Source organism: Chiloscyllium punctatum, chromosome 9 (genome assembly GCF_047496795.1).
Source record: "Chiloscyllium punctatum isolate Juve2018m chromosome 9, sChiPun1.3, whole genome shotgun sequence".
NCBI classification, from domain to species: Eukaryota; Metazoa; Chordata; class Chondrichthyes; order Orectolobiformes; family Hemiscylliidae; genus Chiloscyllium; species Chiloscyllium punctatum.
The window spans coordinates 70,873,927-70,896,620 of record NC_092747.1 but is presented as its reverse complement, the minus strand read 5'-3'; the positions used below and the strand labels follow the sequence as shown (position 1 = coordinate 70,896,620).

The 22,694-nt window shown below is 41.6% G+C and overlaps 1 protein-coding gene across 4 annotated transcripts in view; it reads left to right on the top strand.

Moving 5' to 3' along the window:
* Nucleotides 1-17,638: 17,638 nt before the first annotated feature.
* The window catches only part of nox4 (NADPH oxidase 4), a 158,466-nt gene continuing 153,410 nt past the window's right edge, over nt 17,639-22,694 (top strand). For 2 of the 4 annotated variants that reach the window (XM_072577769.1, XM_072577770.1), the window contains exons 1-2: nt 17,639-18,222; nt 18,408-18,503. In XM_072577769.1, coding sequence (XP_072433870.1) covers nt 18,166-18,222; nt 18,408-18,503 — 153 coding nt within the window. In that variant the 5' untranslated portion in view covers nt 17,639-18,165. Of the gene's footprint in view, nt 18,223-18,401; nt 18,504-22,694 lie in introns of those variants that run through there. The other 2 variants (XM_072577768.1, XM_072577771.1) reach the window with 2 other exon arrangements.

The following is a 22,694-nucleotide window of genomic DNA, read 5'->3' as shown; positions in this document are numbered from 1 at the left end:
TAACCTTGCAAACCAGTCTCCCATGGGGAACCTTGTCGAACACCTTACGAAAGTCCATAAAGATTACAGCTACCACTTCGCCCTCATCAATCCTCTTTGTTACTTCTTCAAAAAACTCAATCAAGTTGTGAGACATGAATTCCCACATACAAAGCCATGTTGACTATCCCTAATCAGTCCTTGCCTTTCCAAATACACGTACGTTGCGTCCCTCAGGATTCCCTCCAACAATTTGCCCACCACTGACGTCAGGCTCACTGGTCTATAATTACCTGGCCTGTTCTTACCACCTTTCTTAAATAGTGACACCACGTTAGCCAACCTCCAGTCTTCTGGCACCTCACCTGTTTCTAGTCAGCTGATAATTTATTCTAAAATCCAACCTATCCAGAAAAATGTGATAATGAACTAAGCAGGTAAATTGAGTGTGTAATGCTAACATGTACTGGAAAATGACATGCATGCTAGAATTACTTACACAGCAACAACAATTTGTATTCAATGTATTGAACCTTCCAAGGCTTTTCACAGGATGTGGACACCTTTGGCAAAGCCAGCATTTATTGCCAAATTGCTCTGGAGACAGTGATGATGCGCTGCCTTCTTGAACTGTGGTTGTCCTTGGACATCCATTGCCTCATTAGGAAGGGAATTGAGGATTTTGATCCAGTGACAGAAAACAAATGGTAATATAGTTTTTCAAATCAGAAAAGTGTGTGGCATGGAGAGAAATTTGTAGGTGCTGGTGATCTCATGTATCTGCTGCTCTGATCCTTCTAGGTGGTAAAGGTTATGAGTCCAGAAGGTGCCATCAAATGAGCATTGGTAAGTTGTTACAGTGCATCTCGTAGATAACATGCACTGTTGTCACTGTGCATTGCTGATGAGGGGGGGTGAATGTTGAATTATTCTCCTGAATAATGTCAAGCTTCTTCGAGGTTGTTGGAGCTGCATTTATTTGGAAAGTATTCCATCAGACTCCTGACTTATGATTTATAGATAGTGGTCAGGCTTTGATTAGACAGATGATAAATTATTCGCTGTAGAATTCCTAGCCTTTCACTCGCTCTTGCAGATGCACTATTTATGTAGTTGGACAATTCAGTTTCTGTTCAATGGTAACCCCACAACATTGATTATTGAGTGAAGGCAATGTTGTTGAAGATCAGGTTACGATGGTCAGGTTCTCGCTGACTGGACATAGTTATTGCCTGGTACTTGTGTGGCACAAATGATACTTGCGACTTATCAGCCAAAACATATCTATTGTCCAGGTCTTGCTGCATTTGAACATGGACCGCATCTGTCTTTCAGGTATTGCAAACCGTGCTGAACCTTGTGCAATCAGTGATGAAGCAGCTGGAAGTGGCTGTGTTCGGACAGTATCCTGAGGAGGTCTGACTGAGTTGTCCTGAGACTGAGATGATTGACCTCCAAAACCATAATAATCTTCCTTTATATTGGTTAAAAATAATGTATGTACCACGTAAGTAGATTTTAAGTCAAATAACTAAATATTAGTCAAACAGATTAATTTTAGGTGATTTTGAAAGTAGAAAATGAGGTAGAAAGATGTAGAGAGATTATTCGAGAGTGAAGGGCCTAAACAGCTGAAAGCATGCACTAATGGTGCAGGATTGAGCTATCTTCCAATGATTTAATGATTCTAACTTGATTGATTAAGTAAGTAAGGAATTAAATATACTCTATTTAACTGGGGTTAGTTGTTGAACAAAGTCTGTCAAGAGGAAAGTCATATTGTCAAGTCAACAGTAAAGGCTTTATATTACTATTTTATGGCTTAAGCTAATGTAACCTTAGTCTAAAACATGAGAGAATGCTTTGCCATAGCTATGTTTTAAAATGGTAATTTACTGTATGTAATGGACCTATGTGCAATAGCTTTTATGGAATTTTGAGCCTATTTTTATTTCCGGTATCAAAAGTTGTTGTGGAGTCACACATCATGCTTGTCATTAAAGGATATTGATAGATTTTAAAGGACATTCAGATGTATCAATTGGGATGATAGTTCTTCTTTAGTAGGTGAAACCGCATTCTCTAAGACTGGTTAGCAAGGTTAAATCTCACAGAATACAGGGAGAACTAGCCATTTGGATACAGAACTGGCTCAAAGGTAGAAGACAGAAGGTGGTGGTGGTGGAAGGTTGCTTTTCAGACTGGAAACCTGTGACCAGTGGAGTGCCACAAGGATCGGTGTGTGGGTCCTCTACTTTTTGTTATTTATATAAATGATTTGGATGTGAGCATAAGAGGTACAGTTAGTAATTTTGCAGATGACAAAAAATTGGAGATGTCGTGGACAGCAAAGAAGGTTACCTCAGATTACAACAGGATCTTGATCAGATGGGTCAATGGGCTAAGAAGTGGAAGGTGGAGTTTAATTCAGATAAATGTGAGGTGCTGCATTTTGGGAAAGCAAATCTTAGCAGGACTTATACACTTGATGGTAAGGTCCTAGGGAGTGTTGCTGAACAAAGAGACCTTGGAGTGCAGGTTCATAGCTCCTTGAAAATGGAGGCGCAGGTAGATAGGATAGTGAAGAAGGCATTTGGTATGCTTTCTTTTATTGGTCAGAGTATTGAGTACAGGAATTGGGAGGTGATGTTGCGGCTGTGCAGGACATTGGTTAGGCCACTGTTGGAATATTGCATGCAATTCTGGTCTCCTTCCTATCGGAAAGATGTCATGAAACTTGAAAGAGTTCAGAAAAGATTTACAAGGATGTTGCTTGGGTTGGAGAAGAGGCTGAACAGGCTGGGGCTGTTTTCCCTGGAGCCTCGGAGGCTGAGGGGTGACCTTATAGAGGTTTATAAAAGAATGAGGGGCATTGATAGAATAAATAGACAATGTCTTTTCCCTGGGGTGGGGAGTCTAGAACTAGAGGGCATAGGTTTAGGGTGAGAGAGGAATGATATAAAAGTGACCTAAGGGGCAACCTTTTCATGCAGAGGGTGGTACGTGTATGGAATGAGCTACCAGAGGAAGTGTTGGAGGCTGGAACAATTGCAACATTTAAAAGACACTTGGATGGGTATATGAATAGGAAGGGTTTGGAGGGATATGGGCCAGGTGCTGGCAGGTGGGGTAGATTGGGTTGGGATAACTGGTCAGCATGGACGGATTGGACCGAAGGGTCTGTTTCCATGCTGTACATCTCTATGACTCTGACATTAATTGTTCATTGTGCCACCTTACCTTGGTAAGTATTTATGAAATTTGTGGTGAATGAATTTGTGAAGCTGTAATAAAAGGGAGGATCTTGCAAAATTTGACATGTGAATTAATTAATCAGGAGGCAGTTAAATGTAATATCACCAATATGAGTATTACTTTTAAAGAAACCAATGAGGTATTGGGCACATATACTTTACATCAATGAACTGTTGATGTACTAAAAAACTAATTTGAATTTATCAGCATGACTTTGATCAGAGCTGGTGGCTAACGAGAGCTAATATGGCCTGGGTTTTAGTGGTTTGATGCACAAGAAGAAAGATAAACGACAGCGAAAGAAGTTCTTTTGGTCAACAGGGCAGAACAAGAGACCTGTGCCTAGTCAACTAGGGTTGCACACTTCCATATCAACATAGATAGGCTGAAAACTTCTTTTTGAACTATGTAAATTCTGTAAAACATATGAAAACATATTTGTACCTCAAGTGTATATTAGGACTGGTATTCTTTTATAATAGAAATGTACTGCCGAAGCTAGAGATCTAAAATAAATGTAGAGAATCCTGGAGAAACTCTGCAAGTCTGGCAGCATTTGTGGAGAGGGAAGCTGACATTTCAAGTCTTTTTCTCTCTTATATTTTTGGATTGATGTCTCAAGTTTAGTCTATAATTGTAATTCACTTAGGGCCTTACAATTAATGGAAATACCAAAATCAATGGCAGAAAAACTAAAATTGAGGATACTCCAGAGTCCAGAATTAGATGATCGAAAATATCCAGCAGGTTTGTGGGTCAAAGAGATTAAAGAAATTATTGAGGGTGTGGCCATTGTTACAACACGAGGAGAACCCTTCAGTTCATTAAACCACACACCTAGAAAAGCTCACCTCTCCTCATAATCTGTTAAAATATGAGTGACAGAAAACTCCCAAATTCCGCTATTTAAAGAAAATAATATCAATTTATTCTTTAACTCTAAAAGTGAATGTTAAACAACTCCACACCCCCCCTTTCTCTTGACAGCTTATTACCTGCCTCCAACTCAATAACAATATGCTGTTCCAATAAGACCCCTGTTAAAATTACATCAACTTTATTTCAAAACGGTTGTTATCTTCGGTTTCTTTCTTCTTCCAGCTGAAGATCTTCCTGGGTCGTCTTCTTCCTTTTTACTGCAAGTATGTTTCATATGAAAAGGTACCTTTGAAACAACAGTGTTCACCCCAAACTGAGCCACCCCAAAATAACATCCTTGTATTTTGTATCTATTATTAAAATAAGAACTGACAAGTTTTCTTGACTGTATCTTGTGCTACAGCCAACACTTATACAGTCAAAAATGTTGTAGTACTGAAGTATGCTATATGGACCATGAAATTTGTTCAATTGTTTTCCTGTTTGATTCTGCCAGTGGTATTTTCTTGCGTTCAGTGATTTCGATCACTCCAATAACCACCTGAACATCCTTCTTTTAATAAGATTTGATCTACAATGATCTATGTCCACTTGTATGATAACTTGGAAGTATAATACAATTCACGGGGGACCTAAACCATGTATTTCTGTTTATCTCTGAAGGTAAACCAATCATACACTTGACATAAGAGGGATAGTATGGATGGTTATTTTGAAATACGGCAGACACACAGAATACTAATTTCGACTGGATTTATCTAATATAATTTGCTAATTGTTTAGTCACAATGGAGAACAATTATTTGAAACATTCACTAAGTACTGGAGAAATTCAGCAGGTCAGCTGAATTCTATAGACAGTGAAAACGCTTATGTTTCAAGTCATATTTCACCTCCTATTTTAAGTCTACTTTTTCATCATTGTTTAAGAAGTCACATAATTGTTGTTGTCTTAATATGACCTTCTCTCGATGCATGGAGTCACTAATTTCAATCATTTTATTATTTGAGCCGACAATCACAAGGTTCACTTTAAGTGCAAGACATTGTATGTTTTCAATATGATACATGACAGCCAGCTCTGGAACAAATACATTAATGCCCAGTTCTCTGAAAGCATCCCTGGTATCTCCATTTTGCAGAAACCCTGTATGGCTCTCTGTTTTAATGAAGATGTAGGACGAATAAATGGGTGACTCTAGTGGCAAAGATGATATTGTTTTATTGTGACTTGTGTCTCTGCAAAGAAATGATTTTACTCACAATTAGTACAATGAGGCATTTCTCTAAACAAAAACAATCACAAAATCATATTTGTTAAGGAGTTGACCAAGACCAAAACTTCTAGAAATTGTATCTTGGTGCAAGGAAAATTTATTAAATCCTGTGTAGTTAACACTGGTGTTGTGTTGACTCTCCTTAAAACAATTAAGATAACTCCAACCAGAATGTTATGAATGAATCTGCTAGGATGTCCCACAATATCAAAGCATTCAAATCAACATAAACACAAGCAATACCAAAGCAAACAGTCCCACTTTATTAGGAATGAAAATACAATAATCTTTAATACTAAACATACTATCCCTAATCGTATTTGACCCTGAAGGTTACAATACATTCCAGAGTCTGTTGTAAATTAATTTTCTGTCGCTCTCTCTGTGGCTCTGTCTCTGGGTTTGCATAGCTGCTTTCTTCCTCTCTCTCTCTTTGAATGGTCAGCTGGTTTCTGCCTCTTGCCATGATGGTCTCCCTTGAAGGCATCAGGCAATTCCAGAAATTCCAAGGGTGGTTCCACGAGACAGGTCTGCAGATTAACCCTGTTTTTAAATACCCTTCAGGTGTTTTTCTGGAACTTTCTATAGTTCTGGAGAATCAGGGAGATAACTTTAGTTTGAAACGTGTGTTACTCCTTTCAATGGCATGCTACTGTTAGTTTCTTTGTGTAGCAGGATGCAGTGCCTTTCTGCCTGGGCTCTCTGTTTAGTTAATAAGTTGTTGGGATATGCCTGTCCAGAATAACTGTTGCCTTTTACATTATACTAATGTTATTAGCACCTGCTGCTGTGTTTGCATTGTGTCCGGTATGTGGGTTTTGTGATTTCAGAGTTTTACGGCCAATGTATCCATCATCTCTTGCTGTTTGGCTAATTTAGCAACCTCTGTGTTTTAGCAGCCACAAGGTTGCGACACTAAGTAAGTCAAAAATCACACAACACCAGGTTATAGTCCAACAGGTTTATTTGAAAGTATAGGTACATAATCCTTTATCTGAAATCCTTGGGGCCAGTTGTTTTTCAGAAGTTTTTGAATTTTGAAATAAATGACATTTCACAGTGAAATTAAAAGAATTACCTAATAGCAGACGCGTGTGTGAATAGTACGAATGCTGAGACACAATTGACGCCTGCCAGTGGTGGGCCATACCACCATGTCACATCTGGGTGATGTGGAGTTGGGACACCTGTTCACACTAGGAGAAAGTGAGGACTGCAGATGCTGGAGATCAGAGCTTAAAAATGTGTTGCTGGAAAAGCGCAGCAGGTCCGGCAGCATCAAAGGAGAAGGAGAATCGACGTTTCGGGCAGAAGCCCTTCTTCAGGAATGAGGAGGGTGTGCCAAGCAGGCTAAGATAAAAGGTAGGGAGGAGGGACTTGGGGGAGGGGCGTTGGGAATGCGATAGGTGGAAGGAGGTTAAGGTGAGGGTGATAGGCCAGAGAAGGGGTGGGGGCGGAGAGGTCAGGAAGAAGATTGCAGGTCAAGAATGCAGTGCTAAGGCTGAAGGCTGAGACTGAGAAAAGGTAGGGGGAGGGGAAATGAGGAAGCTGGAGAAATCCGTATTCATCCCCTGTGGCTGGAGGGTTCCTAGGCGGAAGATGAGTCGCTCTTCCTCCAGGCGTCGTGTTGCCATGGTCTGGCAAACTTGCGCCCACACCTCCCCCCTCACTTCCCTCCAAGGCCCCAACGGATACTTCAATATCCATCAGAAATTCACCTGCACCTCCACACACATCATTTACTGCATCCGCTGCACCCGATGTGGCCTCCTATACATTGGGGAGACAGGCTGCCTACTTGCAGAACGTTTCAGAGAACACCTCTGGGACACCCGGACCAACCAACCCAACTGCCCTGTGGCTGAACACTTTAACTCCCCTCCCACTCCGCCAAGGACATGCAGGTTCTTGGCTTCCTCCATCGCCAGACCATGGCAACATGACGCCTGAAGAGCGACTCATCTTCCGCCTAGGAACCCTCCAGCCACAGGGGATGAATGCGGATTTCTCCAGTTTCCTCATTTCCCCTCCCCCCACCTTTTCTCAGTCCCAGCCCTCAGACATAGCACCACCTTCTTGACCTGCAATCTTCTTCCCGACCTCTCTGCCCCACCCCCTCTCCGGCCTATCACCCTCACCTTAAGCTCCTTCCACCTATTGTATTCCCAACGCCCCTCCCCCAAGTCCCTCCTCCCTACCTTTTATCTTAGCCTGCTTGGCACACCCTCCTCATTCCTGAAGAAGGGCTCATGTCCGAAACGTCGATTCTCCTTCTCCTTTGATGCTGCCTGACCTGCTGCGCTTTTCCAGCAACACATTTTTAAACACCTGTTCACACGGCAAAATGATGCTCCACACTCCACGAAAAAGATTCAGATTTTGTAGCTTTTCAGATTTCGGAATTCCAGATAAAGGATTATGTACCTGTACAAGCTTTCAAAGTGCTGCTCCTTCCTCAGGTAGCTAGTGGGGCAGGATCATAGCATACAGAATTTATAGTAAAAGAAAATCTGTGTCGAATGATCCTTTAACACTATCTACCTGATGAAGGAGCAGCACTCCAAAAGCTTGTACTTCCAAATAGATCTGTAGAACTATAAACAGGTGTTATGTGATTTTTAACTTTGTCCACTCAAGTCCAACACCGGCACATCCACATCACATACACCTGAGAAAGACAGACAAAATATGAGGACAAATTGCTTATTGTTTAAATTTTGTGAGAAGATTTGTAGCTCAGGTGCTCATTGTTGTTGTTCTGTTCGCTGATCTGGGAATTTGTGTTGCAGACGTTTCGTCCCCTGTCTAGGTGACATCCTCAGTGCTTGGGAGCCTCCTGTGAAGCGCTTCTGTGATGTTTCCTCCAGCATTTATAATGGTTTGAATCTGCTGCTTCCGGTTGTCAGTTCCAGCTGTCCGTTGCAGTGGTCGGTATATTGGGTCCAGGTCGATGTGCTTATTGATTGAATCTGTGGATGAGTGCCATGCCTCTAGGAATTCCCTGGCTGTCCTCTGTTTAGCTTGTCCTATAATAGTAGTGTTGTCCCAGTCGAATTCACGTTGCTTGTCATCTGTGTGTGTGGCTACTAAGGATAGCTGTTCGTGTCGTTTCGTGGCTAGTTGGTGTTCATGGTTGCGGATCATTAGCTGTCTTCCTGTTTGTCCTATGTAGTGTTTTGTGCAGTCCTTGCATGGGATTTTGTACACTACATTGGTTTTGCTCATGCTGGGTATCGTGCTTATTGTTTAGTTACAACGGAAAACAATTATTTTAACAACCAAACAATTGTAGAATGTTGTGTGATTGGCAAATCGATTCCCATATTGATAAGTGCAAGCTTTACCTTTGTAATAGATAGAATAAAGGTACTACGTATGCTTTTGAAAATAATAGTTTAAACTGGTCAGAGAAACAAAGGATTTGGAAAGACAAATCACTAAATGTACTGATACAGCTTAAGAATGCCATTTAAAAATGCAGACATACGCAAGGGTTAATTTGTAGAGGGATAGAACTGAAAAGCAGAAATGTTACTTTAAGCTTGTAGTGAATCTTGTTAAACACTTTTTGTAAGGAGTATATTAGATATACAGATAGTCCTCCAATTAATATGGTAGATATATATTTGAAAGTCACTGTGCTAAGCAGTATTGCATAATATGAAACAATGGTTTCTACTGAAAACCATGGTCCCAGAATGTCAGAACTCAAGCATAAAATTGAAAACAAAACTATAAAATAGACTAGAAAACAAATAAAAAGAATACTCACCAATGTTTCTTGCCTCGCATACAAGATTGCCTTTCTGGAAGTGGAAGGATATGGATCTTTGTCTAACTCAAAACGATCTCGAAGTTGAAGGTTGTGGATCATCAGACTGTTCTTCTGCTGCTTCAGAACTGGGGACTGAGTATCCTTAGGGGTATTTTTAAAAAAAACTTCTGCAGCCCTAATTGAGGCCAGCAGCAGTCGAAAAGAGCTGAATGAGCAGGAATGTGCCTAAGGATGCTGTGTTTTGATGTGCATTTATCCCTCTGCAGTGCTGGGAGTCAAATAAAAACTGCATTATCACAACTCAGTCACGTGTCTTTGAACTGATGAGTAGTAAACTGATCCCCTTCACCTTGTGACCTGAACCACCTTCACCTCCTGAGATCTGATCTGTCTCCGTGCAATCCCCCAACAAGATCTGAACCCTCCCCACCAATCTTTTGCGTTTTGATCTGATTCCGCCATCCCAACTACAACCCACCGCCAAAATACTGGGACTTGATCCTCTTCCTCTGCATTTGGACCAGACTATTACCTCAGAGTACCAGACTATTACCTCTGTCTCTGATAGAACTAATATTTCCTCCCATCCTGACCTGCCCCAAACACTGTACCATTTATTTGGCCCCTTGATATCTTGCATCCTGGTACCTTCCCCCATGGTACCCTAACCCCTACCCAGCTGGCACTTTGCTGAGCTGGTGCATTGCTTATCTGGCATAATACCTAGTTGGCATTGTAGAGTTTTAGAGTCATAGAGATGTACAGCATGGAAACAGACCCTTTGGTTCAAGCTGTCCACGCCGACCAGATATCCCAACCCAATCTAGTCCCACCTGCCAGTACCCGGCCCATATCCCTTCAAGCCACCAGGATACATGAACACCAACTAACCACAAAAAGACATGACCCTCTCTCACTAGTATCCTCATATACGGGTGAGGAAGGACACCACTTCGACTGGGACAACACATCCATCCTAGGACAAGCCAAACAAAGACATGCACGAGAATTCCTAGAAATATGGCTTCCAACTGGAACTCTATCACAAACACACCGAATTAGACCCCATCTACCACCCCCTGAGAAAAGGAACAGGAAGTGACTTCACCACAGGAAATGACAAGACCAACCCAAAGAAACCCAAACATATAAATAGAAAGCAGGAATTTTCAGCATTGCTTTGCATGAGGCTCACTGAAGATGTTACCTAGTAAGGTAACGAAACGTCTGGAAATGAACCTTTCAGCTCAACCTTAGATACAAATCTTCTCAAAACTCGTTGACCTATCCTGTTACTGCTATCCAAATGAGTCGTAATTTCACCTTTTATAATTGACTCCAGCATCTTTCCCACCACTGACGTCAGGCTAACCGGTCTATAATTCCCTGTTTTCTCTTTTCTTCCTTTTAGATATTCCTCGCTGAATGAGAAAAACCTGGAGAAAATGAATAAATATTTGGAGAAGAAGAGCAGAAAGATGAGCACCAGATGAGGGACATTACAGAAAAGAAAGCATCTCCACTGTGTAGAAAGTAGTGTTCTAACTGCAAGAAGGCTGAATTAGTTTGCATGTATGTGTTCAACTAGAAATAAGAAAAGCAAACCTACAGAAATGGCTGGTAAAGAGATACCATCTGATGATAATGTTGAATTTCTGTGCATCATACAACAGCTTTGCATTGTCAGGTATAAAGATGATAAATTGTTCTTTGAATGTTAGAATGATGACTGCACAGGAGAACATCAAATGAATATTAAGTGTCAGACATACTCTGGTATTTCATGCAACATCGTGAGCTTTGCAGACCTGTGTAAAGTTGCTCAAGATAGTATGCTAAAAAAAAGCCTTCGAAGGTAAGATTGAGGCGATGTTATGGACTAATACCCCAAAAAGATAAATGATGTTGAGACCTCAAGGCATTAGGAGGAACAAAAATCTGAAATTCCAAACTGCAGCACAATGCACTCATCTCAGCTGAGCCAAATCAAAAGCTTGGACTGGACTCCCGACACATGCCAGAAAAGATGTTTAGCACTCCTCAGGCCACTCAGCTACTGACTGCTGAACAAATCCTAGAAGAGTACAAAAATGTTTTGACAGATTTTGAATGTATTCCTGCTGAACATCATCTCAAAAGAGATGAGAGTGTAAGAGTGCTCCTCACCACCTGTTGAGATTTCCAGCTGCATTTGAGTCCAGCCTGAAAGGCAAAATGGAAGAACCAGTGGCCCCAGTAGCTGCAAATAGTCGTGCATGCAAGATTACTTTCTGAAAAGTGGGATGCTTGAATAAATACATTTGTGCATAGTATTCTATCACAACCTCGACTGTAACTTCCTTTCACTTTAGTTTGCAGCAGCATTCAACAAATTACTTGAAGTGGGTTGAATCTAGAGGCAGATTCTTGTGATGAAGGTGGAAGGGTGTATTTGATTTTGGACATGATTTATTGACTTTTTTGGGCCTGCCTAAACAAACAGATGCAGAGAACAGGAGTCTAAATTTGCAGACAAGACTGACTTTCTGTTTGAGACATCAGCCCGCTGCTGCAAGATGTCCTAACCCACAATCTGGATTGGGTGTGAAGCCTCCACTTGCACTGCTAATTGGGTATGTTCCCATTTATTGGTCATTTAATATCTCATTCACTCAGATTACTTTTCCCACCACCATCAATGCTGAAATTGAGCCCTATGTTAATCAAAATTGTCTCGAAATAAAACCTAAAGATTTCCTTGTTTGCATGACTCAATTTCATTTCTTCAGTTGGGACAGACTTCATTCTGGGTTCTTAAAAGAGGTAGCTCATGAAATCACAGACATTCAATTCCAAAAGTTCCTAGATTCAGGAAATGTTCCTTCTGACTGGGAAATGTCAGACATAACCCTTTAATTCAAGAAAAGAGAGGCAGAAAACAGGAAATTATAGGCAACCCAGCTTGATGCTGAAGAAGGTGTTAGAATCTATCACTAAAAAGATTATAACTGTTCCCTTAGAAAAAAAACTCAAGAAAAAAATCAAGAAGAGTGCATAGTTTCATTAAAGGGAAACTATGTATATGGGCTTTTCCCAGGTTACAAACGATCTGACCTCTCTAAAGTCGATTATTTTTTAAAAATTGAGTTACATTCAATGGTTTGTACTAACAAATGGGCAGACTACTTTGCGTAAAGCTCAAAACAGTGTGCAGTTTCAGCAGTTCATTGACCCGAGGGAGAACAACACCACGCTGTCATTGCCATTTTAAGTCAGATCGCATAAACATTGTTCTGTGCATGTGTTTTGACTTAGATTTTACACATGTTTACCATCGTAATCATGGCTTCAAAGCGTAATTTGGTTAGAGGATCAAAATCTGCATAATACTCAATGATGTCTTAGACTTGCTTGAATCCCATGCTGAAGAACTGACCAATGAGGACCTTATGGAGCTGGAGCAGCAGATGATAGCATTTGAGGAAGAAGGCCAGGACCGAGAAACCCCAGGAACCAAGAAGATTTTGACAAAGGAATTAGCTAAAGCCTTTCGTCATTGAAACAGGGATGGCAAAGTTAGAGGAGCAAGATCATAATAGAGAAAGATTCACCAAAGTTTACTGGATAGTTACCAACGGCCTCAGCTGCTACAAGGCCATTTATAATGAGAAAAAGACAGGCTCTGTTCAAGCCACCTTTGATATTTACTTTACGAAATTGACTTAGGATGTAAACCCCTACTCTCTAGCTGCAGAATCGGACCCTGACTCTCCAGTAGCAGGATCAATCCCTGACTCTCCAGCACCAGACCCAACCTCTCCAGCACCAGGCCCATCATCCAATTTATAAAGTTATCTTAATTATTAATGAAGGCTTCTTCTGGTATGCAAGGCATCAATCGCAATGACAGTAAGTTTAAACCTTTAATCATTATCTTTTCTATGTACAGTTTAAAAAGTGTTCCTTTAACGTTTTTGACACCGATACACACACACATTTTCTCTCTCTCTTTCTCTATTATAAATACTGTACTGTAGTTACATTTATTATTTTTACTATATTATTATATTTAAGATGTTTTAGGTAAAGTATATACTAAGACAAACATTTTACTAATTGATGTTTGATGTGAACCATACGTAACTGTTCCCACTTATATACAAATTCAACTTAGGAACAGACTTAAAAACGGAACTTATTTGTCACCCAGAGGCTTCCTGTAATTAAATTATTGGCGTTCTTTAGAGGACTAATATGTTGGGCTCTTGTGGTGCAATGGTAGTGTTCCTACCCCTGGAAATGGGAGGTCCAGTTTAATAACACAAATGTGTAATAACACTTCTGAATAGGTTGATTAGAAAAATAGGTGATATTAAAAAAAACGTATTGTGTAGGGCTCTTGAAGTGCAGTGGTAATACCCAACCCCTGAGCCTGGAGTTTGTGGTTTATATCCAACTTGCTCCAGAGGTTTATAATAGCATCTCTGAACAGATTGTTTAGACATATCTGTGGCTTTTATAATTGAGATGCAGAGTACAAAAGCGCAAAGTAGCAATGTGGGGCTCTTGAACTGTCCCTACCTCTGAGTCAGGAGGACTTGTGTTCAAGTCCCCCATTTCCTGTGTGGGTAATAACATCTCTGAGCAGGTTGAATTGAAAAGATATCTACTACTGAGAAGGACAAAGGCAGCAGATACACAGAACACCATCACTTGAAAGTTCCCCTGCAAGCCACAGAACGACTTGAGTTGGATACATAGCAATGTTACTTCCAGTCTGTAGCACTGAGGAAGCATCTTAACTACGTGGACCGCATCAGTTCAAGGAGGCCGTTCACCAGCACCCTACTCAAGAACACCTAGGAGAGGACACTAAGTGTTGGCCTTGCCAAAGATGCCCAAAGCCTGAAACTGAATGTTAAAAAAAACAATGTGAGGTCTCTTGTAGTGCAGTGGTAGTGTAGTAGCAGGAGGCCCAGATTCAGGTCCCAGGATAATAGTTTGGCAATGGGAGGTGAGGTCGTGGTTGCGGCGATGCGGATGCCACTGAATGCACCACTTCTGCCCCCTGACCCCCACGGTGTGCGTCACTTCCTTTGGTGACATTACCCACAATATCACAACCACACGCACTCCAGAGACAGTCTCCGCCCTCACTCCCAACCCCAGCTCTACACCAGGTCCTAGCCCCCAGCCATTCTGTGTTTTTACCATCCCCCCAGACCTCCCCCTCACTGAGCATGAACAGTCAACCCTTAGTAAAGGCCTCAGCTTCATCCCCACTATGCTCCCAGATCAATGAATTCAATTCACATCATGACATTGAAGTTTTATTCTGACACCTTCACCTCCATGCTTACTTTTTCCATCAGGACTACCTTTGTCTGCCTCCAACATACTCCATCCACTTGGTCACCCTGTACTGGCCTGTTACCTGCCCTCGATCTCTTCATCTCCAACTTTCGCTGTTAAATTGACCACCTCAACCTGTCCAACCCACTCACCCACTCCAACATCTCACCCTTGCAATGCACAATCCTCTGCTCCGTTCCATACCCCACCATCAAACCAGTGGACAGTGGGGGAGGGGTGCAATGGTAGTTTGGTGTACCAACTTTTACACTGTTGAAACTAGGTGCTGACTCACAGCACCTCCTCCTAATGCCCCGACCACGACCTCACCTCCCATCACCAAACTATCATCTCCCAGATCATCCATAACCTTGACACCTCAGGGGTTCTCCCATCCAACTTCATAGTCCAGGAACCCAACACCACCCGGTTCTACCTCTTCCCCAAGCTTCACAAACCTGACTGCCCCAGTCAACCCATCGTCTCCCCCTGCTCCTGACCCACCGAACTTATCTCCATATACTTTGACACTATCCTGTCCCCCTTGTTCCAGGATCTCCCCGCATACATTCAGGACACCACCCACACCCTCCACCTCCTCCATGACTTTCAGGTCCCTAGCCCCCAATGCCTCATCTACACCATGGTCATCCAGACCCTGTACACGTCCATCTGCCATGATGAAGGCCTCCAAGCCCTCCGTTCCTTCCTCTCCCGCAAACCTAACCAATACTCTTCCATTGACACACTCATTTGATTGGCTGAACTGGTCCTCATCCTCAACAATTTCTCCTTCAAATCCTCCCACTTCCTTCAGACCTGGCCATCTGCATGAGCCTCGGCTATGCCTGCCAATTCATCGGATACATGGACCAGTCCATCTTCCACAGCTATAACAGCACCTGTCCCCACTTTTACCTCTGCTACATTGATGACTGTATTGGCGCCACCTCGTGCTTCTACGAGGAGGTTGAACAGTTCATAACGAACACCTTCCACCCTAACCTCAAGTTCACCTGCATCTTTGATACCTCTTTCCTGTTCCTGGATCTCTCCATCTACATTTCTGACGACCAACTCAACACGGACATCTATTTCAAACCCATTGTCTCCCACCTCCACATCCTGTAAAAATGCTATTGCTTACTCCCAATTCCTCCACCTCTGCCACATCTGCTCCCAGGAGGGCAAATTCCACTCCAGAACATCTCAGATGGCCTCCTACTTGAAGGACTTCAATTTTCCCTCCCACATGTCAGCAATGCCCTTAGTGCATCTCCTCCACTTCCCGCACCTCCACCCTCGAACCTCACCCCTCCAATCACAACACGGACAGAAACCGCACCCCCCCCCCCCCCCACCCCCCACCCCGGCCGTCAGCTTCCACCCCATCAACCTCTGGATACAACACATCATCCTTTGCCATTTCCGCCACCGACAATATGACTCCACCGCCAATGATATATTTCCCTCCCCACCCCTATCAGCATTCTGCAGAGACCATTCCTTCTGCGACTCCCTCATTAGGTCCATACCCCCCACCAATCCACCCTCTACTCTCAGCACTTTCCCTTGCCACCACAAAAGGTGTGAAACCTATGCCCACACCTCCCCCCTTATCGCCATGCAAGGCCCCAAAATATCCTTCCACATCCGGCAGAGATTTTCCTGCACCTCCAAACACATCATCCACTGTGTTCATTGCTCTCGAAGTGGTCTCCTCTACATCAGGGAGACAGGACGCCAACTTGCTGAATGTTTCAGAGAACATCTCTGGGACACACGTACCAAAAAAACCCACTGTTCTGTGACTGAACAATTCAACTCCCCCTCCCATGTCACCAAGGACATGCAAGTCCTGGACTCCTCTACCACCAAATCCTAGCCATCTGACGATTGGACCTCATCTTTCATCTTGGGACTCTCAGACCACATGGAATCAATATCGATTTCACCAGTTTTCTCATATCCCCTCCCCCCACCTTATCCCAGATGCAACCCTCCAACTCAGCACCGCCCTCTTGAAATGACCTACCTGTCCATCTTCCTTCCCACTTATCCGCTCCATCCTCCACTCTGACCTATCACCATCACCCTCCACCTCCATCTACCTATCGCCTTCCCAGCTACCTTCCCCCTCCCATTTATCTTTCAGCCTCCTTGGACCATACTCTCCACATTTCTGGTGAAGAGCTTATGCTCGAAATATTGACTTCTCTGTTTCTCAGATGCTGCCTGACTGACTATGCTTTTCCAATGCCACACGTTTTGACTGTTAATCCAGAGGACCAGATAACATTCTGGCAAAGTTTTGAGGGAGGGGCACTTGACTTGAAACATTAACTCTGATTCCTCTCCACACCTGCAGAGCGTTTCCAGCAATTTCTGTTTTGTTGTTAATGTTCTGGGGACCCGGGTTTGAAGCCTGCTATGGTAAATAGTGAAATTTGAATTCAATAAAAATCTGAAATTAAGACTCTAATGATGGATTATGTCCTATAGGAAAGGGAACTACCATCCTTGCCCAAACTGTCGACTTTCCAGCTACTCCAATGCTGTCTGACTTGCTGTGCCTTTCCAGCTCCACATTTTATTGCTCTACCGCCATTATCTACATGGCCTACATATGACTCCTGACCCACAGCAATGTGATTGGCTCATAATTGCCCTCCGGTAAATAAGGGATGGGCAATAATTGCTGGCCTAATCAGTGCCACCCTGATCCGAGGAATGAATTTAAAAATCTGATGCTAGTTCAGTGATATTACCACTGTCCATCACCTCTCATGATTTATTAATTAGAAATAATAGTCACATCTGTATTTCCAGGTAGTCTGTTGTGTGGCTCCTGAAAAGCAAAACACTGCCATATAAGTATCAAAGGATTACAAGGCTGTCCTCAACCTTTTCTGCCAGTTTATCGAGACCCTGCTTGTCTGCAAATATTTCTTACCTGTTACTCTGTTCTGCTGTAAATTATTTTTAATCAACCTGTTATGTGGCAGAACTCAAGGATGGGAAGATTTGAACTCAGACCCCCTGGCCATGAGGTAAGGACACTACCACTGCGTCACAAGATTATCGGTTTCATTTGACTTTCTACCTCCATCTGATGCACAGAGGTTGAAAATCACCTGCCTGTGACTCCAGGTACTCGACACTTGAGTTTGCACTGGAATAAAGTTAGCGTCCGACATGCGCTGCTTTTCATCTGCCTTTGTGCAGCTGTTTTGTCCCTAATTCTGCTTATTCCAAACTTTGTTGTCATGATCTCTTCTAATTTTGTCAAGGCGTGATTCTGTTTTGATTCATTTGTTAAGATTGAAAGAAAACTATGTTGCTTTGTTTCTGTAATCCGGTGTCTCTCCTCCCAGCCCCCACTTCATTTCCACCACCTCCTCCCCCTTCTCCTCCCAGCTCCTTCCCTCCTGCTCTGCCGTTATTCTGGAACTTCTAAAAATGCCGTTGAGTGAATTTCGTCGCGAAGGCAGAAACCGCCGCTTGTGAGCTACGGTTGGAAATGCACCCTCAACAAAATCTGGAAGATCAAAGAGAAGCAAGGGGCGGAAGAGCGCCATTGCTGCTCGGCGCCTGGGAAGGTATTTAACGCTGGGGAGCCGGGAATCCAAAGCTTGAGAGCAAGGCAAAGAATCCACAAAGCGCTGTACCATGGCTTTGTCCTGCAGAAGCTGGCTGTCCAACGAGGGCGGAAAACATCTGTTTTTGGTAGGGTTGGTGAATACAAAAAATGCTCTTTACTTTGAGAATTACAAAACATTTCAAAACACTTTTTTCCAGACTTTCTGAAGTAGGCGAGTCAGCAATCTCCAGTGTTGAAATAACACAGATTGACTTATTTAAAACAACTTTTATCAACTTTTTTCTTTCTTCTCTCTCTCCCTTTCTTTCAGCTTTTCTGGTTGTCGGTGAACGTGTTGCTGTTTTGGAAGACCTTTAGACTTTATTACTACGGTACACAGTATTATTATTTGCATCGGATGCTTGGGGTAAGTAGAACAAAAGATTCGTTTCTATCCATTCATGGAGAAGTCTGCGGTCGGCTTCGGTGGGGGTAGTGAGACTGACAGATGAACATTTGCCAGTGAGGAGCAGCTTGTCTGTTGAACAAGCTGTTTCTGAACAATAGAAAATCTATATCATGATCTCTCTCACCAAACACTGAAAATATTTTAAACGGTGAAGTTGCTATTCTTCTGTAGTTACGGCATTAATTGTAAATTCAATTAATTCTCGTTGGTACAGGAAGTGACCGAGAATAAAAAAGGACAGTGGCCTTAGTTTGTGAATCCTTTTATATTGGAAGCATTAGTAAATAGCTAGTCAAGAAAGATTAAAAGTCAACGGCTGAAACTCTCTTGGGGTTACAACGGAAACAGGCAGGGAATGCCTTAAATGAGGACATTTGGAATAAATTTGAAAATAATTGCCAGTACAATGAACATTATGAAAGAATACGTACAATAGTATGGTTTAAATCACCAACCTCTAACCGGTTACGTGCAGCGCGTGTATAGAGTCCCTGGGAAATAAACCAGGAAGACGTTCTGGAACGTGAAAACGTTTGTACCACTGAGTAGCAATATTTTATCCAACTCGAATTTCATTCATGTTGGTGCAACCAACTGTGGTCCAAGAGAGGTGCAGGGTTTTCCAAGTGGAATGTAATCTGTTTTCTTCAAACCTGTTCAGCTTGGCTGGGCTAACTTGACGAATATTACCCCTTACATAAAAATTATGTTTTATTTCTATTTAAACTTCAATTCAGAAAGACGTTCACTTTCAAAAGCATCCCTTTATTTTGTGTATATGTGATACGAAACAGATCATTAAGTTTTGCAGTTCATTGTTATAATCAAGATTGAGATTTCAAAGCAGTTACACTTTGGGTGTTACTGGAGGTGCAACACTAAGCAAAAAAATCAAAAGAACTGAAGATGCTGGAAATCAGAAAACAGGCATTGCTCGAAAACTTAGCTGGTCTGGCAGCATCTGTGGAGAGAAAAAAGTTTAACGTTTCGACTTCAATGACCCTTCTTCAGAACTCTAGTTGTGGATCTTTTTTCTATCCCCATTAGTATTAAGATAAGATGTTGCCTATATAGCATAAAAAAAGTTTGTTTCCAGACCTAACATCAATAAGATCTTGAACAGCAATCTCCTGTAATGAAGGCTTTTCTGATCTCTGGTTTCCTCTGACACATCCTCCAAGATACTAACCAACTGGCAATTAATTTCTTACTGATATGTTTGGGAAAATGATGACTAGTTATAAAACTGGAAAAAAAAATCCTATTGAATTAAACCAGCTTGGAAAACACATTTTAATGGAGAAAGTGTTTCCTGAAGAAGGGCTCATGCCCGAAACGTCGATTCTCCTGCTCCTTGGATGCTTTTCCAGCCACCACATTTTAATCCATGTCAAATAAATTGGTGATGTGGAGATGCTTGTGTTGGATTGGGGTGGACAAAGTCTGAAGTCACATGACACCAGGTCACAGTCCCAACAGATTTATTTAAAATCACAAGCTTTTGAGCACTGCTGCTTTGTCAGGTGAATTGTGAAGTGCATAAATTTAAATTGTGACAAAAAATAAAATCATTTTTGAGGAAAACTTTATTTCAAAATATCCAATGATAAAATCATATAAAATGTCAAACCAGGCATTGATTTTTCTATTAAGAATAATCTTTTATGCTGAATACTAACTCCTTTTTGGAGACTCTCCTGCTTTTGGTCTCCTTGTTTAAAAGTTAGTTGTGCTGATTTTAGTGTTAATATTTTTGATTTATTTAACACTGCTTCAGAAATAAAAGTGAACTAATCCAGACTATTTTGGTTATTTATCAAAAAGGATTTGGAAGAATCCAGAACAAGGTGTCATAACATTAAAATTTACATCAGGCAACATAGAAATGGATTAAGGAATTTTTTTTTCAGATGGGGGATGGCGGGAAGTGTTATCTGTAGTTCTCCCTTAGAAGAAACCTGTCAGACTGACTTAACTGCTGGCATAGTTTGGTACTGCTGTTTTGGGGGTTCACACACCTGTACCTTATTATTTTCATTGTTAAAGCTGCTGTATAAGTACATGTTATTGTTACTCAGATTCCCATCATGTGAGCAAATAAAAATGTATGGGACACAGGCAAGTAAATAGGTTGAGTTACAGATGAACAATAATCTAATTAAATAAGGCAAATTTATTTTTCAAGCATAGGAGACTACTATGTTGGTCAACCCTATTCCACTGTTTGTTTAGATCATGTTTTATCTGACTCCCAACTTGTGTTCCCAAAATATATTTGAGCTAGCCTGCCTTAAATGTCCTTTTTCAGTTTCTGCTTGATATTATTTCACATTCTGCAGAAATGCTTTTGGAAACAACAGAATGTTCTCATTTTGTTTCACTGGTATGTCAATGGTATTCTGATTGAATTTTAGTTGAAGAAAATTGCCTGCAAACTTAGGCTGTTCCTAAACCATGATATTAGTGCTACGGTTGCCCACCAGTCATAAAACAGCACTTGTTCCTCTCCAGTTTCCTGCATGGCTTGTGTTTTGTATCATGCCTGGGAGGAGAGATAGCATGGGATATGTGCACTGGGAGCACAGAGACTGGATTGATTGTGACACCACTTGGAGTCTAACATTCAATTAAGATAATCTGCTACTTCAGACTTCTTTTGAATCAACCTGTTCAGAGATGATGTTACACACCTCTGAAGCAGGTGCAACATAAACCTGGGCCTCCTGGTTCAGAGGTAGGGAGTCTACTACTGCTCACAAGAGCCCTTCAATTTGTCTTATTAATGCCTTCTCTTAAATACTCTTAGCTGAGCATATGTTTGGTTACTTGAGTCCCTGAGACCTGCACTATTTAAAGCTGTTTGCTTGAAACTTTCAAGTCAGATGCTTCTGACTTTTCTCGACTTCAGTTAGAAGACCTGTTAGCACAAAGCTCTATTTCTCATTAAACCTGTAGCTGTGGTCCTTCTCAAGCCGACCCAACAGTTCTTTCTTTCTTTCTTTCTTTCTTTCTTTCTTTCTTTCTTTCTTTCTTTCTTTCTTTCTTTCTTTCTTTCTTTCTTTCTTTCTTTCTTTCTTTCTTTCTTTCTTTCTTTCTTTCTTTCTTTCTTTCTTTCTTTCTTTCTTTCTTTCTTTCTTTCTTTCTTTCTTTCTTTCTTTCTTTCTTTCTTTCTTTCTTTCTTTCTTTCTTTTTTTCTTTTTTTCTTTTTTTCTTTTTTTCTTTCTTTCTTTCTTTCTTTCTTTCTTTCTTTCTTTTTTTCTTTTTTTCTTTTTTTCTTTTTTTCTTTCTTTCTTTCTTTCTTTCTTTTTTTCTTTTTTTCTTTTTTTCTTTTTTTTTTTCTCCTTTTTTCTCTCTGTTCAACCTGCAAGCATTTGTTCCACTTTTACTGTTAAAGCAGGTTTGCATATTGGGACTGTAATATATATTTGGAACAGTGTAATTAAGTCTAGTTTGGATAGACTGAATTCTGTAGGGATTCTTTAATATATTCTTTGTTTCATTGTGTAATTTTGTGAATAAGTTTTTCTGTTTTAAAACCTGGTAGTCAACCAAGCTAATTTACTCTGGGTTAATTTTGCTGTACACTTACTGAAACAAATTGCAAAGTTATGGTCTGGGCTGCCTGTTTTAAGAATTGACGTTTCGGGCATAAGGCCTTCTTCAGGAATCCTCCCTGAAGAAGGGCTTATGCCCGAAATGTCGATTCTCCTGCTCCTTGATGCTGCCTGACCTGCTGCGCTTTTCCAGCAACACATTTTTCAGCTCTGATCTCCAGCATCTGCAGTCCTCACTTTCTCTTGTTTGTTTGTGAGTGAGTGAGTGGTCTGGCCTAGTCCATAACACCTCCTACTCTGCCTCCTACTCATGGTGTGTACCAAACTGTAAACTATCTCCTGCCTGATTGGGCCAAAGGGCCTATTTCCACACTTTAGGGGAATCTAATCACATGCATGACACTGGTGCAGCTAGCTCAGAGCTGGCTCTGATTGAACAGAACCCTTAGTGCTCCTATTTTGTACTTGTTGGCCAGGACTCCCTGATTTGAGGCTTGTTAATCTGGTCCAATCAGGGAACTCATGCTCTGAGATCCAACTGGCTGACCTTGTTCCAATCACTGCACCCTCCACCGCCAACATTTAGTAATAGCAG